The following is a 27,334-nucleotide window of genomic DNA, read 5'->3' as shown; positions in this document are numbered from 1 at the left end:
CACTGGGTTTTATACTTCGGAAAATTCAGTAGGTTTCTCTGGCCCTTTGTTTAACTGTTTTCTGTTGGCACATGGCTTTCTTCTCAGGACACACCCAGAATCTGACCACCTCTGACATAACACGCTAGTCCCTGGCCTTTAGCACCTTATGTTGTAATGACTGCCAACCTTTTCCCCTGGGACTGTCCCACTCACAGAGTCCCTTCAGTCTGTCACAGCCCAGCAGGCTGCAATAATCCCGTTAAACAGTCAGTCAGATGGGACAGAGTCAACCCAGATCTTAAAACATCAGTTCCCACCTCAGGCTGGTCCCCCACTTACCCGGGTCCCCACTGTCGCCTTCATCCGTGCTCCACTCTAGCCATATTGGACTCCTGGCTTTCCTGGAACATTGCAGGCAGTTCCTGACAGATGGTGTTTGCGCTCGCTCCCTCTGTTTACAAAACATTTCCTGGATCTCTTTTCAGGGCAGGGTTCTCAGGGAGGCTTCCTTGACACCAGAGTGTAGGTGCCACAGACTTCAGAACACTGCCTTTGTCTCAGTACTCAAAATAGTTCTTAGTCCACCCTTGGTGTTCGTTGAGTGAATTGAATAACCGTGGAAGCTATTTTTTTTAAGTATTAAAAAAAAATAATAAAGCTAGACCTTGATTAAACGAAAGGAAAATGAACAAGTTTCAAGAGAATCACTTGGCAAATTACTCCAGGAATGGAGTATGTTCAAATGTTTCAGTGTGCTGCCGTGCCCAGACTGCTGGCATTACTATATACCACACGTATCCCCTGTGAACACTGAGTGGGCTTGGTGGTGGCCTCAGCATGCTATGGCAGAGTAAACTGAGGACCAGAAGAGACAGCAAGTACACAGTGGGGAGCAGCAGTTTAAGCATCTTTGAGTTAAAGACTCTTTGCTTTTTATTTAGAAACCATCATAAAATGACAGAGAGAGGGGAGGTGGGGGAGAGAGAGAGAGAGAGAGAGAGAGAGAGAGAGAGAGAGAGAGAGAGAGAGAGAGAGAGAGAGAGAGAGAGAGACTGACTTTATTTGAAAGCCCGAAAAACAAGCTCTGGCTAATTTTGGTTTTAGTCTGCCTTTTGTTTCCATTTTGAAAACATAAAATAAATGGTTACTGTTGAAATTCCTGACAATGTCAAAGCAACAAGTTTTATTTCTCTCACCTGTGGAGGAAGTGGCCTCCACCCAGCTTAACTGAACTCGGAGGGAAGTGATTTTTTCAAGTGATAAAAAGAAATAAAATTCCATGCTCTTCCCCACAGGAGGGGCTCAACAATTGGGAGAGTGGCGTGAGACCGTCTGCTCGTTGGCAAAAGGATATAACTTGCAAAGATGTTTCCTTTGATGCCTGTGATGGACATAGACGCGTTTCCCTTCTAGAGGGTCCTGATTCAATTAAGCAATTAAGAACGGAGCTAAAGGAGCTAAATATAGGGAGAGAGTTCAGGCTGTCCTGCCCAGCACACACCAGCACGCCCTGCAGATGTGCCTGTTGTTACAAACAGCACCTGCAAGTTCAGCAGAAAAACAGACAAGTGTAAGATGCTAAGCAGTGGGAGTTGGAGGGAAAAGGGGGGTGCCCCTCCCGCCAGTGCTCAGATCCCTCCGCATCTGTGGGTTGCTGTTTGAATTTACTTGGTTTTAAAAACCCAATTCATAAACTTGTGATTTTATTTCTTGCTCCTTTGGGGAGGGTAGGGGTGCAGTCCCACTACATAGTCCCTGGTTAGCCTTGAACTCACAGAGATCTGCCTGCCTCTTCTTCCCAAGTATTGGATTAAAGCTGTGTACCATCGAACCCAGCTGATTACTGTGCCATTATGTTAGTCAGTACTGGTGTGTTCCAGAAGTTATTGAACCTCTGAGCCTCCAGACCTTAGGAGGGCCTGTGAGATGCAGAAACAGCCACTGTCCCCCTGGGCAGGCGCTCAGCTCACAGCACTGCTGCTGGTCACTAGTGGGGATTTTTCCCATTTAGCTTTCTGCAGTCTGTAAGAGACTGTTTAAGATGACGGTTCAAAGAGAATAGTGGGTTTGTGTCCGTCTGTCCGTTTGCCTTTGTTTGGTTTAGACCATGACTAAAGGGCTCCTCTTTCCTGCATTTCAGGAGTGAGTACCCGGGTGAGCTTTTACAGAGAAGGTTGCGGGGTTCGGCATCTGCCTGCCCAGGGTCCCTGCATGAAAGCATTAGCTTCCAGTGGGGGTCAGGGGCGATGCCAGGGAGATGGAGAAACCAAGTCTGTTGGAGACAGTACGGAAACTTTGAATTGGCAATAATCTAACCCAAAGAAGTAATTATCTAAGGAGATAGAGGGGAAAAAAAAAAAGGCTGAAATTTGCTATGCTTTGGGAATCTAAGTGCAGTGAGCCAGGCACCTCATTAGGTCTCATTGTATTATATATGCAGACGGTAGAGTTTTCTAATACAGGAAAGCTACCTTGAGATGCAGTCCTGATCCTCGAAGTATATAAACTCCAGTTGTACCCCGAGATGCCCCACTGTGGTGACACCCATAAACCCTTTGATTCTTCCTCATGAAGGGGACACTCCTTTTGAAGTCGTTTGCAATGTCACAGCCCCTTGTAGGTTTGAAAGAGGTAGTCTGGGCCTCATGTTCTTTTCCCACTTCACTGACACTCCCCGGACCATATGGCAGCCCTGATAGCCTGTCACAACTGTGGCTGGAAGCCAATGCTTGCACCTTAAAGGCAACTGTGCCTGCTGAGCGCTCTCTACCTCCTGGCCTCTCTATTCTTTCACTGCCTACTACGTCTCCCCGACTGGGGAAAATCAAACTCTGGAAAGGATTTTTTTTAAAAATGAAAACAAGGTAAACTAGATACCGTGCGCCATCAATCCCGTGATTGAGTAGGACCAGGGAGAGTCCTGTGGTCCCTGAACATCTTCATGTTGTTTTCTTATGTAGGAATCTTGTAAACCTACCCCCTCACCCCACCCCACCCCCACCCCGGGACTTCACTAAGAGTTCATTTTAGCTTGATTTTTCTGGCAGCGACATAATGTCTTTAAAACATGCATCCCAGGGAGGGGGCCAGAGAGAGGGCTCAGTGGCAAAGGTGCTTGCTGCCCAGTCTGACTGCCAGAGTCCCAACGCACATGGTGGAAGAAGGGGACTGACGCTGAAGAAAGTTGTTCTCTGACCTTTGCATGAATGCCTGCACGGTTGCGCAAACACACACACACACACACACACACACAGTATAATTTTAAAATTTAAGTTAGATGCCACAGAAGGAATATTAGGAGGTTGTATGACTTTCAATTTCCTTTTCTTCTAGGGTTTTCCTTCCTTATTTGGGCTAGCAGTAAGTAAGGCTTATTATCTGTGCTTGGCCCGAGTTCTGACAGGACATGTGGAGAGCTGACTGCTGTTCTAAGTGGGAGCAAGGAACAAGCAGGTAGTTTACCTGTTTCCTCCCTTGAGCAGAAACTCCTCCAAACCGTGAGGGACCAGATCACAGCATCCCTCCAGAAAAGATGCTTCCTGAGCCTAGCCCAGTGAGGCCACCTCCATTTTCATGCTTGGGTCACGACATTGAATTGTATGGCGCTTTTAAGTTGTCTTTTCTCTGGCCTGCCTTACCGTTTTGTTTCCCTTAATGAGAGCGACTTTTCCTACCTGACAGCTTCCTTCCTCTTGTTGGGGGAGGGGAGGTAAACGTGCCAGCCAGTCACACACTCCGCCTCCATTTTGAGATAATGTGTGGCCTTAGTTCAAACTCTGTATGTAGACTAGGCTCAAACTCGCATTATTTCTGCCTACCAGAGTTCTGAGATGAAAGGGGCTCATGACTCTGCCTGGCCATTCCTCTCACCCCGCCCGCCCTCACCGGGGGGCGCGCGGCGGCAGGGGTGGGGTGGAAGGGCCTGCTGTCAGAGGGCTGCCCACAATCAGCAAGGACTTCTTCCACCTTCAGTTAATTGCCTCTGGAAGATTCCAGGACAGATAGACCCAGAGGTGTGAATAACGCATTTGGGTACTTCTTAACCTAATCAAGTTGAGAATTAGATTAATTAACAAAGCCCCGTGTCTGTCAGGTGACGGGGCTGTAGCCATGTCTGGAGGCCCCTGTGCCGGCCCATCCGATGGGGATTCTTTTGTCTGCCTTTTTAAGTAAGAAATGCTTGACTTTATTGAAAGTTTTGGGCCCTTTGGCCTTCTGAAGCTCTGGTTAATACAATGGCCTAATCATTATAATGATAATTTTGCACTCATTTTTTAAAATTTCTCCATCGTATTCTGACCAACAAAACTCATTGTATTTCTTCTCTGAATTACAGGTTTTGGTGTTGGGTTTTTGTTTTGTTTTATCATATATTACTGACAGTAAACTCGTGAGAGAAAACTTTCCTGACATCTTTTGTCTTTTGACTCTGCAGCGTCTGGTCTTCTGGTAGCCTTTGGTGTCAGTGAGTGTGAGGAATTAAGTTTGTTAAAATCCATTTTAGAATAATGAAAGTTACGTTATAGGCCCCGCTGCGCTCCTTTTCGCCCCCTTTGGGCGGTCCAGTTTAAATATTGCAGGGGAAGCAGGACAGAACTCCCTGAAGTCGGATGCTGGCCTAGGTCAGGTGTGCCTTTCTCTGATGCTGATTCTGCAAAGGGGTTGAACTACCCTTTTACAGGAGTCGCCTGAGACTCTAGGAAAACACAGATACTTACATTACGATTCATAACAGTAGTAAAATTACAGTTATGAAGTGGCAACAAAATAGTTTTATGGTCGGGGTGGGGGCGGGGCGGGGGGCGGGTCACCACTGCATGAGGAGTGGTGAGTGTTGGTAACCAGGGGCTTGATTCCATCCCGCCCGGTACAGCTTTTAACCGTGCCCCATACAGTGGGTTTCTACAGTGTGTGCACCGCTCTGGTGTCCAAAGTCTATGGCAAGATGGTTTTCTATTCTAAAAATAACTAAGAAAGCTGGGCGTGGTGGCACAGCCTTTAATCCCAGCCTTCGGGAGAGGCAGAGGCAGGTGGATCTCTTGAGTTCAAGGCCAGTCTGGTTTACAAATCCGAGTTCAGGACAGTCTTAGGCTACACAGAGAAACCTACTTGGGGGGCGGGGATGACAGAGCTGTACAAACCTCTCTGTGGGTCTTGCTTATTCTTTGTCCATAGGATCAGTCCATCTGTGTAACGTGTGTGTGTGTGTGTGTGTGTGTGTGTGTGTGTGTAAGTAACAGGCCCTGAGCTAGTTTATTGAATTACTAGAAAATACTTTCTTTTTAAAAAATGCATCAAACAAAATCTTTAAGAGTTTTCTCTTGAATATCTTACCCAGCTGTTAAAAAGTTTCAAAGTAAAAGTTACTCCATTCCCTGCGCCTTTTGTTCCACTCAGTCCTCCTGATTGCTGGACTGGCTACTGTACCATTAGTTAAGATGGACGAGCTGGTGAGCAGTGGGGGAGGGGCCGGTGGCCGGCCTCCTGCTCTTATCTGTCAGTTACTTTTTTAAAGGTAGTTCGAGCCTTCGATTTAATTTTTCTCAGTCATTTTCTGAGACTATCTTACTAGAAAATTTAATTATCTTCTCAATACATATGAAGTCATGCGTTCTGTCTAGCCCACTGGTTTCTGTGCCTGAGTAAGAATTGACAAACAGCTTCCATGTCCTAGTGAGACCAAGAGAGGCAGTCTTTACCTGTCTCATCTCTCTCCATCTTATTAAAGGCCGAGTCAGGGGAAGTTTGGGGAAGTGGGAGACTCCACTCTGAAAGGCCCGGCTGCTGTTGCTGTTGGCATACCCACAGAGTCCAGAGTCTGCTCTGTGTACCCCACTTACCCTGAGAGTTTGTCTGCTTTCCAGTGGGGGTCTGTGAGCGTAGCTTCAGGGCCAATATGGTCCACACACCAGATGTGTTCTTAGTTATTGTCCAGTGATAAATAATTTTATGATGAAAATCTTGGTGTGAAGGGTTTTGTTGTTGTTGTTTTTTGGTTTTGGTTTTTTTTTTTCCCCTTCCCCTTTCCCGTTGAGAATATCTTTGCAAGTAAATTGAAGCTCCAGATGAGGTGGCTGTGTTAAATTAGAGTGTTCCTCAATGCATGATTTTCCCCCCTTTGGTCAGTGTGAAATGTTTGTATTTGCAAAGGAGGGAAGGAAATCTCTGCTTGCTGACTCATGTTTTTACTCTGAGCTTTAAACTGATAAGGCCGGTTGGCTTCTGACATAAACTAAGGCAGGAAGTACCAAAAGGATAGGACAAAAAAATCTGGTTGTGTTGCCAAGTGCATAGTGAGCGCTCACTTTGGGAGTCCCTCGTGTGAGGTCTGTTGCCTGTTTGACTTGCACCTGGAAAAGCCTTAACTCTCTTAGGTAGTCATTGGTCACGCTGTATTTTTGTGGCTGTGTTTATATTCCAAGGCCTGTGATCTTTTTAGTGTAATTATTGTGCGAGCCATCCAGACCTTGACTGCCCAGGTGACTGCTGTGTTGCTCCCAGCGTGGTGTCTGCGGAGACCCTACCTTCCTGAAGGTGCTACCTTCCCTGTGTTTTTCAGTCACATCCAAGGTTTGCCCTAACCTCCGCTGATAAGCTGGTAAGCCCTCCCCTGCCTTGCCTCGGCCCCCCCCCCCCCCCCCCCCCCCCCCCCCCCCCCCCGCCGCCTTGTCCCTCCTCCCCTGCCTTACCTTGTCCCCCCTTCCCTGCCTTGCCCCACCTTCTCTGGTTTGCCCCGCCCCTCGTCTTGCTGCGCCCCCCCACCTTGCCTTGCACCCCCACCCCTGCCTTGCTCCCTCCCCCCCATGCTTCTTCGTTTTCTGTCACTCCACACTGGCCGACCTTTTAGATTCCCGTCCCGCTTCTGAGCGCACGCAGGTTAGGGTGGCGCTTTAACATAAGTCTTAGGGAACAGACTTAGGGAAAAGTTGGTCAGACCTTGTCTCTGCCTCTCGGAGATGGACACAGATCGTGAAACAAAACCTCAACTTTCCGGAGTTCTACTTCCTCATGTCTAAAGTGAAGAAAATGGAAGCCCTTTTCAGAGTTTGTGGTTCACTTGTGCTGGGTGCTAGGAAGTGCTCAGGGCGTCTGTCATAGCCTGTTGTGTGCAGAATCCCTTCACCGGCTGTCTGAGCCTTTCCTCTTAGGAAAAACTTCCTGAAATCCCTGCCATTTGTCTTTTCTGGTCTGTATTGGCGTTTCACTTCATCTATTCAATAAGTTTCTGTAGCCTGTAGTATCCCAAGATCAGGAGTGACAGTTGGGGTGCTTACTCCCGCACAATATCTTCCGCCTGCATCCCAAAAGGGAGATGGTAGTGGACTCTCTGTGCAAAGTTTAGTGGGGTCTTTATTCCCAGGACATGACCCCCTCCCAGGGGCCACACCTCCTAATATGGTAAGGAGTTGGGGTTTCAAAGGAAGACTTTTGGGACACACACACACAAGTATCAGCCCGTACCCTTGCTTCCGCGTGTTTGACAACAGCATGTCATGTTGTCCTTGGAGCTGTCAGCATTCTGGCAGAGGCCCGGGAGGCGCTGAAGAGGGCTCCTCCAGGCCTGTGGGGGCTGCCAATAGATTAGCCGCCGCTCGCCTCATTGGAGTTACCTGGATGTTTTCACTTTGTTCTTGCCTTAACCGGAAGCTCCTTCAGGGTGTTGGTCACCGCTCCACCCACCCCCTTGGTAAATTCAGTCCCAGGTCTGTGATAGCTGTTTTGAGGGGAACAGAGATCCAGAATGGTGGTTCTTAGGCAACGCCAACACCCCAACATTTCATACGGTAAACCTTCATCACAAAATAACCCTCAAGTGACTTGAGGATAAGCAATCCCTTCTATTTGAAAGTCAGTTATTAAAATATTAAAAAGCTACTTGGGGGACTGGAAGAAATTCAAGGCCTTGTTTCTATTTTGCTACTAGAGACCTGGAAAGAACCAGTCTTTCCAGTCCTGAAACAAAACAAAATAACAAAACAAAACACCCCGCCCCCCTCCGTTTACTGAACACGGATTTACCATATCAATAGGTGCGCACTAACCAAGTGTGACCGCTGCTAATGGCTTCACTTTGTTTCCTCTCTTCTTTCCTGTTAAGTGAAAACTGCAAAGTGACTAGTAAGTTTAGGGAAAGCTCTTTAGAAAGCGCACGCAATTCTCTGTGACTGAAGTGGAGCCTTCAGGTTGGAGGGACTTAGGGAATGTGGAATCTTTTCATCTTAGTAATAAGTCCTTCCTGGAGCCAAGTTAGTCATCCAACATTTGCAAAGAGTCTGTCCAGGACCAGGTACCATGCTGTGCTCCAAAGATAGGGACATTGTGAGATGGAGGGGCCGGATCACTTCCTCCAGTAAGGAAGCAGACGTACTGGTTAGCCCACTTAGCTGAGGTGACTATTCATAATCATTGTCTCTTTGAGGGCCAGAAAGATTTCCCCAAACTTATTCCTATTATTGGTTATTTGTGGTTTTTCTATTTTATTGATCACTCTTGCTAAAAGATTATACAGTTTTACTAGTGTTTTGATTTTATAGGTTTTTCTCTAGTACACTTTAAAAATAATTTCTCAATTCCTTGTACTTTTCTTTGGGCTTAAATCACTGTCCACCTTTCCATGTTGAGTATAGCCTTTAGACTTTTTTTTCCTCTTCCAGTAAATGCATTTTAGCTATGAATTTACAAATGATTATGGCTTGTCACATCTTGCTATAGTTGGTATCATTTTTATAATCATCCAGTTAAAATGTTTCATCTCCAGTGTAATTTCTTCTTTGACTCAGGGTTAAAACATGGTTATTTCCCATAACAACAATACTGTTGATTTCTTAGCTATGTTAAGACTGAGGGACCCTTATTTATTATTACTGATAGTGTGCAGTTGCGTGCGCATGTTACAGACATCCAGAGTTTTCTACCCGGGTTTGTTTTGTTTTCCAGACAGGGTCTGTCACCGACCTGAGCTTGCCAACTGGTCTAGGCTGGCTGGCCACAAGTTCAGAGACCCACCATGCCCTCCTCAGGCTGGGATTACAAGCATGCAGCACTTCTGGCTTTTGGTGTGGACTTGGGTATTGGACTTGGGCCTTCACGGTCACGAGGCCAGTGTTTGAGACAGTGAGCTAGCTCCTCTGCGCCCAAAACCTGATGTTCCAAATGATTTTACTCCTTCACATATTGGGTTTGCCTATACTTTTGGTCCCGTTTTACACTTTCCTCTTCTGTACCTGCCAGTTCTTTCTGATCAGGTAATATGTCCGCCTCCCACTAGGACTGTGGGGTGCAAGAGCTGCTTTGATTCTTGCCAGTTTCCTGCCTGGTGTCTGTTGAGGCTTGTCAGTTGCGTATACATTAGAGGTGGTAAGATGCAAATTGCCTGAGTGGATCACTGTGCCCGAAACACTTCACATGCCCTTTGTCCAGGGCATGGGTGCTGCTGTGTGCTTTATTCGCTTCCTCTTGTAAAGCCGCCAATCCTATTGCCTCAAGGCCCCGCCCGCCCGTCTAATCTAATTTAACCCTACTAATCCCTTAGAGGCTCCAAGCCCAAATACATACAGTAGGTACTGGCCCTTTAAGGTGTGACTTTTAGGAGATCACACTTCATTTCCTGGCATCATAGAATACAAATGCTCATCAGGTCAGCATGGGGTCGCATAAGGCAGAACAGTGTGAGCTGGGGACCACCTGTGCAGAGACGCCGGTTGTTAGTTCTGGGCACATAGGAATTAGCTAATTGTGACCCGTCTAGAGGTGATTTTTAAATCCAGTTTCTCATCTTTTCTTTTGCAGGTGCTAACTGGGTCCCTTCTTGGAACAAGAAGGACGGCATTTTCTACCTTTCAGAACCACAGGCCAAGAAGCTAAAGAGAATCTATGTAAATCAGCTGACCCCTCTTTTGGCCTGGACCCACCCTGGAGAGTCCCTTTGCCCTGCCTGAGGAGTGTGGAAAACTAGACCAGGCGCTATGAACGTGACCAGTTTGTTTTCATTCACGAGTCCAGCTGTGAAGAGACTCCTAGGGTGGAAACAGGGTGACGAAGAAGAGAAATGGGCCGAGAAAGCCGTGGACGCGCTAGTGAAAAAACTGAAGAAAAAGAAAGGGGCCATGGAAGAGTTGGAGAAAGCCCTGAGCTGTCCCGGGCAGCCCAGTAACTGTGTCACCATCCCCCGCTCTCTGGACGGCAGGTTGCAGGTGTCCCACCGGAAGGGGTTGCCTCATGTCATTTATTGCCGTGTGTGGCGCTGGCCCGACCTCCAGAGCCACCATGAACTGAAGCCACTGGAATGCTGCGAGTTCCCTTTCGGTTCCAAGCAGAAGGAGGTGTGCATCAACCCCTACCACTATAAGCGGGTGGAAAGCCCTGGTGAGTGACAGCGTGACGTATGGTGTGTGCCCGGCGAGCCCTGCGGAGGTCCAGACAAAAGCGCCTTTCTGCTTTGGGTTGTAATTCCAAAATACTGGGTGGAAATGTTGCGTGTATTCATTCGTACATGCGTGTGCAAAAGAGAAAGCACAGGGGTGCTCGTATGTTAGCCAGCCTTCGCTCGCTGTGACACAGACCTGCAGCAATCACTGTATAAAGAGGAAAGGGTCACTTTTGTTCGTGAGTTTGAAGGGATTGGTCCGCGGCATCCTGGGGTAGGATGGGCGGTGAAGTAGAGCTCATATTAGAAGGAGCTGGAGCGCCCATGATCTCCCCCTCAGAGGCTAGGAGACCTCCCACTAGGCTCTGGGGACAAGCCATCCCCAGTGGAACATTTTGGAGGTGCTTCCAGGTCCCAAATTTTATCAGCCCTTGATTATTTCATGCATGCTAACAGCCCCCTTCTCTCTAAGTGACTTTCTTAGGAGCAGGTTCTTTTTTTTTTTTTTTTAATAATTTATTTAATTTTATATGCATTGGTGTGAGAGTGTCAGATCATCTGGAACAGGAGTTACAGACAGTTGTGAGACGCCATGTGGGTGTTGGGAATTGAACGTGGGTCCTTTGGAAGAGTAGCCACTGCTCTTAACCACTGAGCCATCTCTCCAGCCCCAGAAGCAGGTTCTTAAAGTTGACTTTCGTGTCTGAAATCGCTTCGTATGGTGCGCATTTGTGCTGCATATCTCTCTAGCAAGTTTAGGTGTGTGACACATCCGGAGAAGACAACAGAAGCATAGGCTGTCGCCAGGTGCACTGAAGGGAGGGCAGCATGGGGCAGCCGAGCCACTTCATGCTTCACGACAGCGCTTTATGTCATCCATGTGGAAGTGTGTTGTGGTGTGTTCCCTGCAGGACAGTGCTCTCCCGTGCAAGGACTTGATGCTGTTTGCTGTACGAGAATCTGTTTCCATGTGTATGGCATTGGTGTGTGGTAAAGGCCGTGTCGTCGGCCTCTCACGGCTGTGGATTCTGCATCCAGCCATAGAAAACATGTTTGTCTCTGAAGGCGTTCTGCATTTTTGTGGAATAAATAAGCCGTGAAAAAGTAGAGACTCGAGGAGTAATTTACCAACTTTTCCGTCCACCTCCTAGTTTAAGAAAGAGAGCAGCCAACTAAAACCATGTGTGGTTTCCTCTGACTACATGCCCTGTTAGTAACCACCAGTCTGATTTTGACATTTATCTCCGTGAGTATATCATACTAATATATTGGTCCATAAGAGGACGGATCATTTTGTGTATCTTAGAATATTACATAATGACGTTAGATTTTCCTGGAACCATATTTTGTATGCTGTGTGGTTCTAGGGCTACGAAGGGGCTGTGTCATTTGCTGGAATTTCACTTGGGAAGGATTGATAGAATTAGGCCCATCACGTAATACTGTTTAGTACTCCCAAGTTTTTGCTGTACACTTGTTACACATCTTCTGGTTTTATTTCTGGGTGACTTTTTATTGGACACTTTGAAAATTACCCGGTTACAGGCTGCTCTAGGCTAAAGCGGTCCTCTCTCTTTCTGTAGCATCCTTTGCGGCTTCTCATCAATGCGCACTCTGTAGACCAGGCTGGCCTCGAACTGACTGAGATCCGCCTGCCTCTGCCTCCCAAGTGCTGGGGTTAAAGGCGTGGCCACCACGCCCGGACTTGGTATTGACATTCTTGACTGTTTGTCAAACCAGATGGGACATGGGGTTTTGTTTTCGTTTATTGTTAGGAACAGCTAATATACAGACACATGGTTTTCTTTTTTAGCCAGAAACGGAAAAGGAGATGGGCGTCTCAGAAACCAAAGAGTACTGTGCAAATTAGACGCTTTGGGTACACGTGTTTAGGTCCACAGGGTATATTTTATGGTTGCGTAAGTAACAAAAGCTACTCCTCCAAGTCAAGGGACTTGTGTGTCAGACATGTGGAAAGCAAACGGGTCTGGACACGGGAAGTACGCTCACACCCAAGATCACTTACTGTTAGGAACACTGTGCGCATGAGGCCTCTCAAACCACCCCGCTCTCTTTCACTGCCAGCATTTTGCCCTGCGCTGCTGCAGCCCCAGCCCCCGTCGGCTCCGTAACTTCTGCAGCCTGTGGTCCACTACGTGGCTGTGATGGAAAAGTCCTCTTCTCTGTTGCTCTTTAGTAGAGTTCGGTCCATTCTGGTTCTTGTCCCCGTCTCCCACTTCCTTTCCCATTTTTTTTCCATGCTTGAGTTCTGTGCAGGCACCCAGCGCCTCTCCGTGTGTCCACAACTCCTTCCTCCTGCCTCCTGGTCCAGCTCACTGCTCTTTCTCCATCAAGTCTAAATTTAGCAGAGATCCGTCCCAGTGGGACTCTTCTTTGACTCCGCCTTGTTCTTACCCCAGAGAGATTATGACTTTTCCATAGCAACCCGCGCTTCTTCACAATGAGCAGCTCTTCAGCAGATGGCTGTGAGTAAAGCAAGAGTGTACGTCAGGCACTGTATGTACAGAAAGCGTAGGGCGGGCAATGTCGTATGTGCTGACGTCACTGTCTCAGCCTCCCCCCCCCCCCCCCCCACAGTAACTCCGAGCATTGTTGATCATTGAAAGCGATGTGACTCGTTTCTCCATGTAGACATCTGTTTGTCTTTCTGGAGATGAGTTTTCAGCTCGTCTGTAGCCTTTGAGAACCATCTTCTGTCTTTGGTCATTTCCTTGCTGGTGTAAGGGAAGCCATCCCTGGCACGACTCTGTTGTTAGTTGGTCACTTGTTCTGACCTAAAGGTTTGATGAGGAGGTGAGGTCTGGCCATATGTGACTGCGTTTCATGACCTTTCTCCTCTTCAGCCAAGAATGTTACCAGCCGTTCACAGGGCAGTTCTGGAAATCAGTTAAGGGTAAGGCTGAGATGTATTTGATTTAAATATATCAGGGGGTTTAACTTTTATTTTTCACACTGTGAAGTGGTATTGTGGCCTCTCAGTGTGTGTGTGTGTGTGTGTGTGTGTGTGTGTGTGTGTGTCAGAGAGAGAGAGTGAGAGAGAGAGAGAGAGAGAGAGAGAGAGAGAGAGAGAGAGAGAGAGAGAGAGAGAGATAAATAACAGCTGTGCTTTGCTGGGATTCTGACCATTGAACCCCTGATTAAGTATCCACGCCTTTAAATCCCAGCACTCTGGGAGGCAGAGGCAGGTGGATAGTTGTAAGTTTGAGGCCAGCCTGGTCTACAACAGGAGTCCAAGACAGCCAAGGCTACACAGAGAAACCTTGTCTCAAAGAAGCAAAACACAGCAAAAAGTATCCAGGCTAGTCAAGCCCCACAGTCCTGGTGAGCTTCTCCCATTCATAAGATGCTAATGAGTTGGTCTTTTAAGTCATTCAGCAGTTGGTGGTTTTCATGCACTGATACAGATAGAAAATTGATGTGCTCTTTCTAGATTTTTTTCCTTTAGCCTTTTAGCCTTAGCCTTTAGCCTTTTCCATCAAGGTTAGTGAGAGGAAGAATTGATTCTAGTTTCATTTGGTGTAGATTGTTGTCACCATTTCTTATTTTCACCATTTCTTTGCTCCCAAATAATTTCATCAATATAAGTAATTACAGTTTCCGCAACCTGTGGCATGTATCTTGTTACAGATAAAATGATGTAAAATGATGGTAGGGAAATCCTAGCACTTTCAGGAACATTGCCTCTTGTGTTTACTGTAGCTTTGGAGACCCTTTCTTCTGTGGAAAGGTCCTACACTAGCCACCGTTGGAGCATCCATTTCTCAAGAATGTGTTCGGCTTCACCCCTGCACACATGTAGACACTACAGGGAGCAGATAGGTCTTGGAGGCCCCGGAACTCTAATCCTGCTGCTGATGTTAGCAATCCCAATGCTTGCTTGACCTTTACTAGCCTTCAGAGTTGAGGCCGCTTATTCGTGATTGGATTAACTATCTCCTTTTCTTTTCCCAAAGTAAATGCTGACGGAAGCTGAGTAAGTCAGTCTCCTAGCTGTGGTATTTAGAGGGGGCCCTTCGGCTGTCGTCAGCTGCTCCCTCAGTGACTTAATGGGGCTTTCCTGTCCACTGCCTCCCTTCTTTTGTTTTTTTCTCATGTGGTCCTTGAAAATTATTTTTGCACTTTGAACTTCCCCATGGAAGCCCTCATCAAACTTGAGCTTAAAATTCTGAGATTTTTGTCTGGCGTGCTGGTACATACCTATAATCCCAGCATCGCTCAGGAAGCTGAAGAGAAAGGTTGTTTGGGGCCACCATAGCAAGACCCTGTCTCATAAGACACCACCCCCTATCCAGATACGGTCTGGGACTTCCATTAACAGTGAAAACGGAAGCCTCAGCTTAGGTGGCAGCCTAGTGGCTGCTGGCTGCTCAGAATTGAAACACCCTGATCTCATCTTCCTCACCTGTTGGCTGAGTATGTGCCCCAGCTGCCCGCTCAGCCTGTAATTTGTGGCTCAGTAAATTTTACCTGGAAGAGAAGGTTTTCAATGTTATAGAACTGAGAAGGATTTCTCTGAATGCCATAGCATCAGTGTCAGACGCTATTGCTGGTGTAGAGCTGCACATGAGTCGCAATCCAGGAAGTGTTCTGTGGAGACACGTCAGTGGGTCTCACAACTCAGTCGCCCTCCTTCTCTGCCCGGAGTCAGCCAGGGAGCTTGGAGGATGGTGAGGAAGCCGCTTCTACCTGGTCCCAGTGCAGCCTCCAATTTTGATTCTTTCCTGGGCTTGCAGTGTGCAGCACAGTGCTGGGGATGGTGGGAGAAGCATGGGGCCTCCGTTCCAGTCACACTCACCACCTATTGAGATTGCAGAAGGGGCTGACCTCCCCCACCGACGGTGCTGCACAGGTGAGCTTGAGGGTTAGATGCTTAGGTGAGCATGCCTCTCCAACTTAAGAGTATATTGCGCTAAAGGTTCATTCAGAAGTGACCCATTCATGAAATGCCATATGTGTAATACGTTTGCTGGGAAGGGGGCAAGGATTGACTTGACTTGAAAGTTTTGAGGTTGTAAGTCAGATACCAAGATTTTGAAGATTGGTGATACATTAACTATATATTAACTTGTAAAAATTAAAACGGGACAGCATGCCCTGTGTTTTGGAACATCTAAATTTCTCTTCCTTCTGACATTTACAATAAACACCAGAGTCTACACAAACTGTGCCCACCAAAAAAGACTGGCATGTAATTATAGTAGCTTATGCCGAATTGAGTGACAGGTGTGGACGGATGGTGATCTTAGGTCATAAACCTCAGAATAGCACTGAGAAGACTTCCTCAATTGAAGCACACCTGAACACCGTGTTCTCGCTAACCCTGGCCCACGGTTCAGTGCGCAGATGCCCACATGTGCCCACTATCACAAGGGGTTTTATGTGTGTGTGCATTTGGAGGCTGGAGTACAGCTTCGAGTGTCATTCTCAGGGGCATAGTCCATTTTCTTTGCAACAGAGCCTCTCACTAAGGTTGAAGTCACCAGGCTTGGCTATCTGGCCTGAGAGCTTAGGGCTGCTGGTGTCTCTGCCTCGTGTGTGTGTGTGTGTGTGTGTGCGCGTGTGTGTGTGTATGTGTGTGTGTGTGTGCACACGAGCGCGCTGGTGTGTCAAGGAATTGTAAGTATGAGTCATTGTGCCCGGAATCATGTCGGTTTTGGGGGGTGGAATTCAGGTCTTTGTGCTTGGAAGCTGAGCACTTTATCAGCAGAGCTGTCTCCAAGCCCTATACAAGGGATTGTAATCAGTTTTTAGGTGGAGAGAGACTAAAGTAACCGAGTATTTTTTTTTCCCCCATTTGAGACAGGGTTTCTCTGTGTAGCTGGCCTGGACTCACTTTATAGACCAGGCTGGCTTTGAACTCACAGAGATCCTCCTGCCTCTGTCTCCCCGATTGCTGGGATTCCAGGAGTGCGCCATCTTGCCTGCTGTAAATGAGTATTGTTATTATTGAAGCATGCCAAGGAAAATAAGCCTAAATGAAAAGGCTAAGACCAGAGAAAGTAACAAATATGAGTCCATAGGCATTGCTGTCATACAAATGCACTACTGTGTGCCAGTCTGGGAGCCACTGCTGGTGGTGCCTGGTGGGAGGGAGGTCGCTGAGATGTGTTCTCTTAAAGGGCTATTGGGCCCGGCAGATCATTGTGGTCCTTGTTTTCTGTGAGGCTGGGCAGCTTTGCTGTGCAGGGTGCTCCAGCTGTAGTGTGCTGTGTCACCATGGCCCATAGAACAGAGACAACCAACCCGAAATTGTGGGACGCCCATGACCCTCCCCCCGCCCCAAGCTCCCCCGCCTTCAGTGTTTTATTCTGTTAAGTTTGCATTGGCTTCCGTAACAAGTCATTTGATGACCTAAAGACCTTGCACTATGCCGGCCTCTGAAAGGTTCAGCCCAACCACGACACAGGAAGAGAACTGAAGATTGCTCTTACTCCGTGGGAGGAGCACAGAGTTGGCACCTGCCTCAGCCAACACAGAGGATGACATCTCAGAAGATGGCTCCCCTTCTCCACCTTGTTTTTGAAGCAGGGTCTTTCTTGTTTCTGCAGCTGGACTCCATGGAGTGTTTCCCTTTGTTTTGTTTCTTCTTGAAAGCCAGCTGTAGTGGCCCACATCTGTAATGCCAGCGCCACTCTGGCAAGATGGAAAGCCAAGACAGGAGCCAGACACTCGAATACACAACACAGCAGATTTGAGGCCATTTAATCAAGAAAGTCCTTAAAACAGAAATAGATTGTAAACCATTGGTGATAGGTCAGAAATCCTGAAACTGGTAGAGTGGAATTTCTTAGGGATTCAGGAGGGAACATGCCAGGTAAAGAAGACACCGGCTTCCTTTCCTAGTGGTGTGAAGACGCGGTAGGGATAAGCAGGGTTAGGCTGCCACTCCCTTGAGAGTTCCTGGTTGCTGACCCATCGGGGAAAGAAGATAAGGTTTGCAGTGGCCTCTTCAAGGTGGCTGTCTGTATCACAGTCTGTGAAGAGGCCTCTGTGGTACATTTGGAAATGATGTGGTCTACAGGGTGAGGAAAGTCAATTTTTTTCCTCCATCCCTTCCGTAGAAAAAAAATGAAATTTGCGATGTGAGCAAGTCTTCATGAAGCGAATACCTCCAGAAAACTAGTGGTACGCGTTACAGCAACAGTAGTGACAATGAGTGCTGCGCAGCGTAATTTCAACCACACTCACTTCTCGTTTGTTTCTGACCTAAGAAGCACGTGCCAGGGGCTGCTGAGATGGAGCGTTCGAGTAACCTCCAACTTGAAACCAGAGAGCTATAGAATCCAACTTCAAATATCCGCCTCTTAGCACTGCCCGGCACTGCTTCCCGTGACCCAGGAAACGGTGGTTTTCTCTTGAACAGCGGAGCCGTACATAGAGAATTCCTTGGTAACCGGCATGCGTGGGCTGGAAGCGGAGAGCTGGAGCATCCACGCCTGCGCCTTGGGTGCTTAGGACGATCCGCTCATGCGTAGTTCCCACTCATCAGTAATCGTTAGGAAACCAGTGCCTCCGCGTCGCAGGACGTATTTGCTGGGATCCGCTTTGAGCTCAGAATAAACTGAATACAGTTAATTGGACTGTGATAGTTAATGAAGCCAGTGTCTCGGAGGTCATCGTGAACATATCGGTGGATTGTCAGGTAGATGAGCCAGCTGCTCGGAAACAGAAACGTCCATAAGACCAAGGTGGTCCGGAGTTTCCACTGTGGAACCAGGCCGCCCAAGCCGGAACCTTGACTCCACTGGATATTAGCGGTATAACCGTAGGTGATCTAACCCCATTGGGTGTTGGTTCAGTCTTCTGAACCTGCCAGTATCTCCATGTCCACTTTTCTCTTATCATTTTAAATTACCTGTATGACGTTAGTCTGCATGTGCAGGTGTGCATGCCAGTGTGGATATGCCATGGAGGCCAGAGGCGTTGGATCCCCCCAGATGTGGGTGTTGGGAGCCAGACCCCAGTCTTCTAAGAGGACACAACACTTCAGCGCTAAGCCAGTGCCGCAGCTCCTCAGTTTCTTTTTTATGAGGCATGGATAACTTAGGGTAATGTGTAAGAGCCTCAGAACATTTGGTTAGCGTATGACATAGCGCACCTGAGTGCTGTGTGTTGGGACTGCTATTAAAAGAAAAAAGGTCTTAAAAATCTCCTAATACTTGTCTGATAAATAGTTAAGCAAAACCCTAAGCTTGGGGATCTAAAAGTAAAACTATATTGTTGTCTCTCATGCATTGCCCACAGTGGCTTGTTTTGGGTTTTTGTTGGTTTGTTTTGAACTCCTGGTGTGATCATTTTAGCTTACGCTCTGAAGTTATTTTCTACCCCAGCGGCTCCTGGACTCTCTTATAACCTAGCCCCTTTCCTCTGTGGAAGTGAGGCAAATAAATGTTCGGCAAGAGAAAGGAACCTGGGGTAAGAGCGGAAGAGACCAGGCCGTTGCCGGGAGACAGCTGTAGCCAACTCCAGCCCGTGGGATCACCTGCGCGAAATCCCCGCAAGCGCCTATGCTGCCTAAGTTCTTACAGTGGGGGCCCTGGGCTGCCTTGGCGTGAGAGAGACAGTGGTTTTTTTTCCCCCATGACATCACACTACTTGCCCAAAAAAAACCGGACACTGTTTTGTTTTGTTTTGTTTTGTTTTTACATACGTCTGTCTGTCTGTCTGTCTGTGTGGAGAGAGGCATACGCCATTGGGTGTGTGGAGATCTGAGAGCAACTAGCATGGAGTCAGACCTCTTCCTTCTGCTGTGTGGATTCCGGGAACCAAACTCAGCTCCTCAGGCTTAGCACAAGCACCTTTACTTGTTAAGCCATCTCTCCCGCCCCCTGACACTGCTTTCCAGTGAGCAGATGAAAGCCAAGCTGGCCATTCCCGTAGCCTACTGGTTTGAGTCTTAGAGATGCAAGGAGTCATCACTAGATATTTGACACAGGGGAGAAGTTTGAAGTTCGGTTCCATAGCTAGAGGCATACAACAAGAGACCCGTGTCTTACGCCAGGGTACAGGGACCCCTTCACCATCCCTCACCCAGGCTGAATTCACCCTAATGTCCAGCTCCGGTTTAGTGTGTCTGGGATGATGTTTACAGTCTGTTTTACGTAAGGCTGCGAGGAGCACTATGTTCGTCAATTGTAGTAATTGTAGTAAATTGTAGGAATTGTAAAAACTCTCCAGCATATTAATTGAAAACGCATTAGGGACCTTTTTATATGTCCGACTTTGGGTGATACATGAGAAGAAACAGCAGTTCTGCTGCCCTTGGCACGGTGCTCTTAGGTAAAGGAAGTCACCAGGAAAGCCCATGCAGCCACAGCAGGCCGCAGAGAGGAAGGTGTGCCTGCAGGGGTGGAGCGGGCAGGGAGGTGCCTCGGAAGACAAGGAGCTGAGAGGTGGAGGTGCAGAGAGGTGGAGGTGCAGAGAGGTGGGAATTGGACTGCAGAAGCCTGGGGTAGCTAGGTGGGGAGCATGAACTGACCTCAAAGACAAGGTCATGGCAGGAACCTCAGTCAGGGCCCCCTAGTCATAGCCAGCATGTGTGGGCACAGTCTCACAGAGTCACAGTTCACAGGAGCCATCTGTGGTGGACCAAAAATCACTAGCCTGCCATTGTCCAGGAAGTTGAATTTTCAGAAGTTGAGTTATAATTAGGCTATTTTTAAAGTAAATTGGAGGTTTGGCTTTTATTAAAACAAAAACAAAAGCCTGCTACTGGTATTGAAGGCAGTTCATTTTTTTCTGCTTGTGTTCGAACTGTGTTTGCATTCTTGCTTTCTGTGAATATACTTCTTTATAGTAATTGTGACATTCCTACACAGTAGATACTTACAGTGTCCTCCTTAGGTAAAAACAACCTAAGCTTGGGTGTGGGAAGATGGCTCAATAAAGTGTTGGCTGTGCGGACCTGAGTTCAGCCCTCAGCACCCACAGAAACAATCTGGTATAGTGGTTCATGGTTGTAATCTCAGTACGGGGAGGGGGGGGCGGGCGGAAGAGACAGGCGGTCATGGGCTCACTGGCCCGGCCAATCTAGCCGAAACAGTGAACTCAAGGTTTTGTGAAAAGAGCCTCTGAAGATATGAGAAACAACTGAGGAAGACAACCTCTCCCCTCTCTCTCTCTTTTTTTTTTTTTAAATATTTATTTATTTATTTATTTATTTATTTATTTATTTATTTATTATGTGTACAGTGCTCTGCCTCATGTATCCCTGCAGGCCAACAGAGGGCACCAGATCTCATTATAGATGGTTGTGAGCCACCGTATGGTTGCTGGGAATTGAACTCAGGACCTTTGGAAGAGCAGCCGCAGCCAGTGCTCTTAACCTCTGAGCCACCTCTCCAGCCCTCTCCCCTCTCTTATACATGTACAATACCTCTGTCTTTCTGTCTCTGTCTCTCTGTCTCTGGTCTCTGTCTGTCTGTCTCTTTTCCTCTCTCTCTCTCTCAGACACACCCCTACCCTACCCTCCCTCTGTCTCTCACATACACACATCACCCACCACCACTCTCTCACATGTACACACACATGGACACAGAGACACACTCACTACACATCCACACCCCCCCACACACACGCACATGCACATATATACCGCTCCCACACACCTATCAAAAAGCAGAAAGAACTTCTGTAGTGACTTTCACACACTCCTCTCAGTTTTGTATGTCTACATCCTAAAAGCCTGCTGGCTGTGAACAGGCTATCACTCCAGCCTTGGCTCCTCTTTCATCAGGTGCTGGATCCAGAATGAGTTACTTAGCTAGGCTGAGCCTGCTTCCCTGGAGATGCACAGAGTGCAGCTGTGAAGAGTGGAAACAGCCTGCGGTGGAGCTGTGTCCTCCCACTGACTTACACAACCACAGCTCAGGAGACCTATCTAGTGCTGCAAACCCTGCCCGCCCTCAGCTCACCAGCAGTGAGCAAACAGAAAGATAAAGGGGGTTGGCTGTTGCTTATTGCTGTTAAAATTTAACCTTGGTGAAGATCCCGAGAGCCATTTCTTCAGTTTCTGAGGCATATCTTGAAGTAAGGAATTTAATTTTCTAAGCAAACATACTATTAACGCGGAAACCATCCTACCCTACTTCTGTACATGAGAGTTTCTGTCCACAAGGTCAACCCAGCACACTCCATCAGGGACGTTGGTCCTACGCGGCTGCGTTGGCAACTTGCCCTTCTGGTAAGAATTGCTATTGCAAGGCACTGTTCTTACCCTGGTGAGGTGTCCTGAGACGCCGCCGGGACCGAGCTTTGCACCCTGCAGACCTAGAACAAGATACACACAAAGTCAAACACATGCAGAGCTCAGAGCAGGGCAGCCCCAGGGAAACGAGGATCTTGCTCTTTTTGTGGGAGGTGAGCAGGAAGCCCCAAGAAGTTGAATGATTTTTGGTCGGAGTCACAAAGGTGGTCATCCTGCTTAGCTCGCTTAGCCAGCCACCCCCTCCGGCCACGAGCACCAGCAGGCAGGAAGCGTTTGGGTAGCTTGGATCGCCATTCTGTCTGCGTGGACAGACACAGGCAAGAGGGCCTGGCAACTTCATCGCCAGAACTCTTGTGTGTTAAAGCAGAAACCAGCTGCCTTTTGGAGAACATTTGGAGGGTCACTGCACAGCTGAAGGCTTGCCAGGGTTAGACTAGAACACGTTGCCACTGACCATTTGGTGTAGAATTTCAGGCCACGCTTGAGACTCTGGACGAAGCTCCAGTCTGGGGTGTGTGAGTGCTGTTGAGCTCTGCTGTATAATTTTAGCTGTTCTTGGTCGTTCCTTTCCCATGCGCCTTGGCAACGCAGAAAAGCAGAGCCCAGTAGTAGAATCACAAATGTCTCCTCAGGCTTCAGCATCCTGTAGTTTTCATTCTCGGTTTGGGTTTCCTGTTGCCTAGAAAAGGGAGTTTTACTTTTTCAAAGAAAGAGATGCAGAGTTTGAAGAGCAGCGAGGAAAGGAAATCCAACTTGTCGTGTGTCTCCCCCCCCCCCCCCCCCCCGCCCCATGTCTCCACCAAAAGGTCAGGAAAAGATGGGAAGAGAGCTCATTCTACTCTCAAAGACGTAAGCCAAAGGGCTGGAGAGATGGCTTAGTGGTTAAAGAGCACATACTGTGCTTATAGAGGACCCAAGTTCAAGTCCCAGCACCCACATTTGTAGAGAGAATATCTTGTGTATTGTATGGATACATTGGCTGTCAGTTTAAAAACCTATGGCCTATAGGAAAAGGTGGAATAGAAGGTGGACATCTGGTAGGCAGAAAGGATGTTGGGATAGAACCAGGTGTGAGAGATTTGCCCAGGAAGATGTGAGGAGGACAGACGCATGGTACCTGAGCAGAGGTAACCAGCACATAACAGAATGTAGATTAGCATAAGTGGATTAATTTAAGTTATGAGCTAGTCAGAGAAGAGCCTAGCGATAGGGCCTAAGTATTTGTCAATAAACTTTGAGTCTCAGGAGTCATTATTTGGGGAGCTTGGGGAAAGGAGGAAAAACACACCCCCTATTCCACACATTGCGCATTTTACAACTGCCTGTAATCCTGCTTCCGGGGATTTAATACCTCCTGCCACAGAGGGCACCAGCACTCACATACAGGTACAGATGTGTACATAGATACTCACACTCACTCACATAGTTAAAATAACAATAGAAATATTTTAAAATAAAAACTTGAAAAAAAAACAAAAAACAAAACAATACAAAATAAAATAAAGACTTGGCAGAGAGAGAGAGAGAGAGAGAGAGAGAGAGAGAGAGAGAGAGAGAAGGAGAGACTAGGTTTAGATCCCAGCACCCACCCACAGGCCAGAGTTCCCTGGGCAGCATGTGCCTTAAATCCCAACAATGACGGGGTATTGAAGGAAGAGTCCTATAGTTCCAGGCCCAGCCAGTCCAGCCAGATCTGTGAGCTCCAGGTTGAGTGAGAGACCTTGTCTCAAAAGTTACAGTGGGAAACAATTGAGGTAAACAACTGATGTCAACCTCTGGCCTCCACACGCGTGTGAATGCTCTCTCTCTCTCTCTCTCTCTCTCTCTCTCTCTCTCTCTCTCTCTCTCTCTCTCTCTCTCTCTCTCTCTCTCTCCAGGTGGTTGTCAGGGACCTGAGAAAGGCTCTACTCATCCAGGCCCTTGTCTTAGGGAGAGCATGGAGCTCAAGCAGGTTAGCTAGCAGGGCTCTCCCAGACACACACCCTGGTCAGCTTGAAGACAAAGCTTTAGTGAAAAACCATAAGGCTTCACAGTCCAAAGAGAAACCTCGGGCCCTAAGGCAAAAAGAATAGATTACTGATAACATTGGGAAAAGCAAATTTGGCATCTGGCTTCTCGATGGTGTCTTGTAGAAAGAAGCATTTCCAAAAACTCAAGGAAAGCAATTCGAAAGCAAGCAAGCACACTGTGTACGACACTGCATGTGACTTCACGGACCAGGTTGCGTGTGTCCTAAGCTGGTGCTGAAGCTCTAACCCCAAGTACCATGGAACACGGGTCTTAGAGACAGAAACAGATAGCTAAGATGAAGGAAGGCATTGTGTGAGCCTAGTGTAGGCTGCTTAACATCCTGGGAGATGCGTTGGGTGATGCAGAGCTGCACCAGGAGCCGGTGAAACCTGCCCACCACTACCTTCATTTTGGACTTGAGCCTCCTGCCCCAGGAAAATGGATTTCTGCTGCTGCAGTCACCACTACTGTTTGGTATTTTATTACAGCTGCCCTAGGAAACTAACATAAGAGACAGTGTCTACCAGTCACAGAGACTCGACCTTCCTGGCACTTTTCCTTGGTGCTCCAGTGTTGGAGATGGACATGGGCCCTCATGCATGGCAGGCAAGCGCTGTTACTGCTAAGCTGTACCCGTGGATTTCTCTCCATTATAACGGTGTGCACATGCATGCAGGTGTCCTCCAAGTCCAGAAGATGGATAACTCAGAGACTGGGTTATTCATGTGGACCTGAAAGCAGCATGTACACTTATCTGCTGAGCCATCTCTCCAGCCTCTTTACTTTTGATTTTGAGTAGAGTCTTGTTAAATGTCCCAGGCTGGCCTAGAATTCATTCGGCTAGCCTTGCACTCATTGTCCTCCTGCCTCCATCTCCTGCCCAGTTCTTCCTTATTCTAAAGAAGACGTTTCAACACCAGGATACTTTACTGTCAACTTGTAATGACTGCTCAATAAGAGCTGCTTTGTTTCTGAAAGGTAGACAGAGTGATTACCAAAGCCATTTGCAAAGAGAAGCCTGCAGCTTAATACTGAGAAGAAAAGCCAACAAGAGCTGGACCGGCCAGTTATTTAGGAAAACACACACACACACACACACACACACACACACACACAGACACACACACACACAGACACACACACACACACACACACACACACACCCTGTTGGGGTGGCACGCACCTTTAATCTCAGCACTCAGGAGTCAGAGGCAGACAGATCTCTGAGTTAGAGGGTAGAGGCCAGCCTGCCTAGTCTATAGACTGAGTTCCAGGACAGCCGAGGTTATACAGAGAAGCCCTGTCTCAAAAAACCAATATCTCTCTCTCTCTCTCTCTCTCTCTCGCCCCCCTAATGTAACTAACAAAATGGTGGCACGGGCACAGCCTAGAGTAGAAGGAAATGTCTGGAAACAGACAGAACATTACGGAAAAGGCAGCCCTCAGTCCCAGGCCAGAGACAGACCTTAAGAGGGCTGGCTAATGATTTAGAAGAAGGCAAAATTAGATGCAGTCCATACCACAAATAAAACTAGTAGGTCAGAAACCTAAACAAATTGGAAACTCTGCATGCCCCAGAAGGGTGCAGGGATGAATTTGGCCATTCAGCATGAGTGTGCATGACTCTATAGCTTCACATTTATAACACACACACACACACACACACACACACACACACACACACCGGGAGGGCGGGGTGGGGTGGGAAGAGAGAACAAATAACCTGGGTGGCTACCCTTTGAGGACGTAGGACGTTAGGATGAGGGAACTGAACAGATGAGTCTGGACAGGAGATGTGTGGTTGTGACCTTCACACCAGGTTAGTGTTTTCCAGATTTACAAAGAACTGGGGAGATAAACTCCAAATTCCTAGGTATAGTTTATAAGATGGTATAAATATAGTAGTTTTGAAAAAATAAATTTAGTGTATTTAGAATTAAGGGAATTCTTGAATATATTGAAACTGGGCCAGGCTTGACTCGTGCCTATAACCCCTGCCTGCAGGAAGTGGAGGCAAGAGAATCGGGAGTTCAAAGTCATCCTCAGCTACAATTTTGAGGCTAACCTGGGCTACATGAGCCCCTGTCTCAAAATATTCAAGATTAATAAATAATATAAATATAAATATATATATAAATGAAGGAGGACAAATAAAAAGTTTGTGAGAATGGATTGAACTTGGGAGAAATTGGAAATGAAGGATTTCTACACATGAGGTGCACACACAGACACAGCCAGAGTTAGTGTGACAGTAGAAGCGTACGAGAGCCCAGGTTTGGGGTTCCATGACATCCCTCATTAATAGGAACAAAGGGGCCCAGGGGTAAAGAGGGAAGAGTGAGATGGGCGCGCAGAGCACTGTGTTTAAAGAGACACCTAAAGAGCAGTAGTATGTTTTAAAAGGCACAAAAAGCAAATAGTGGCCAATTGTTGGACAATACGAGCCACAAAAATAGACAAGAACAGCAACATTTCAGCGCACTTATCACGAACTCCACCGTGCTTGATGGATCATAGCTGTGGTCACCTAAGAATGCTGGTTGGTCTCTCCGTGATGTACACGGGGACCATCTCAGCACTGTGCCTTCAAGCCGATCACAACCAAACAACAGTGACAGCAGGACAGCGGAGAAGCACAGTGCCCTTTGCCCTCCATGGCCACCGCCACCTGCTGGCAGCCAGGACAGTTGACTCCCTAGCTCTGAAGCTGTTAGGCAGTGAGAGCCGTGAAAATAAGTGCTCAATATAAGACAAAGCTGGCCGTGCTGCATTTGGAGCAAGTGGTTAGCTGGATCTCTCACTGATGATAAGAAAGGCAAGATGAGAAAGCCAGGCATGCTGGGGCATGCCTGGAGTCCTAGCACCTGGAAGGTTCTTCTCAGCTACATTGGACGTTCAAAGCCAGCAGAGGTTGGTTCCATAGTATCCCCAAAAGGAAAGAAGGAAGGAGCGAGTGAGCGATTGGAGTGACCTCAGGCTGCGGCAGCTGAAAGACAAAGAGTGTTTATGGACCCATAAGAACTGAGCTGCTTTTCATAGCACGCAATTATTTCTCAAGACACATTTCTGCTGACAAATAGGGAGGCCTTTACCAGGGATTTCCTTTCCGTGGTTTCCATCTCAGTTGACTGTTGGAAGGTAGAAGTAGGAAATAAAGACTTGCTTTGGGCAGATTTTATCGCTATGCTAGAAAGAAATTTTATTATGATACTAAAACAGCAGGGAAATCCACAAGTGTTATCACCGCGGGATAATTGACACGTGGGGTGTAGTGTATAAGGAATTTTAGGACTTTCCCAAATCTACTTTACCAATGGTTCACAGCTTAAGTGAGCGATAATCTAAGTGTTCCTCAGGCCTTCCAGCGGAAGTACTGGAAAGCAGGAACAGGGCTCCCGGAAAGCACCAAGACTCAACTCCATTTCTAATGTCAGGAAATGCTTCTTCAGGGAAAAGCACCGGGGGCCCTAGCTACCATTGGCAGCAGCCAATTTCAAAGCTCCTTTCTCTCCTGCAGCTTTAAAACATGTTGCTTTTCTCTATTGTTTTGAGGCCACAAGGGCAGGAAGGCTTCCAAAGGTCTTTGTCACTAGGAAGCCACCTGGTGACTAGCAGCATTCCCCAGGGTGGGGTCCGCAGGTCGCTGTTTCTGTGGTGGCTTTGCCAGGCTCTGGGGAGTTACCCACGCTGGTTTCCGCCAACTTAGGCTTTTCACCTACATCTGTCCGTCAGCACTGACAGCGCATTGT

At 47.6% G+C, this 27,334-nt stretch overlaps 1 protein-coding gene across 1 annotated transcript in view; it reads left to right on the top strand.

The window, feature by feature from the left end:
* The window catches only part of Smad1 (SMAD family member 1), a 65,129-nt gene that overhangs the window by 16,682 nt on the left and 21,113 nt on the right, over positions 1-27,334 (top strand). The window contains exon 2 of the mRNA XM_051168521.1: positions 9,772-10,347. Within this exon, the coding sequence (XP_051024478.1) occupies positions 9,948-10,347 (400 nt within the window). The 5' untranslated portion in view covers positions 9,772-9,947. The remainder of the gene's footprint in view (positions 1-9,771; positions 10,348-27,334) is intronic.

This window comes from Acomys russatus, chromosome 26 (assembly GCF_903995435.1).
Source record: "Acomys russatus chromosome 26, mAcoRus1.1, whole genome shotgun sequence".
NCBI lineage: Eukaryota > Metazoa > Chordata > Mammalia > Rodentia > Muridae > Acomys > Acomys russatus.
Note: the sequence above shows the minus strand (reverse complement) of the source record. Positions and strands in the feature narration are given on the sequence as shown.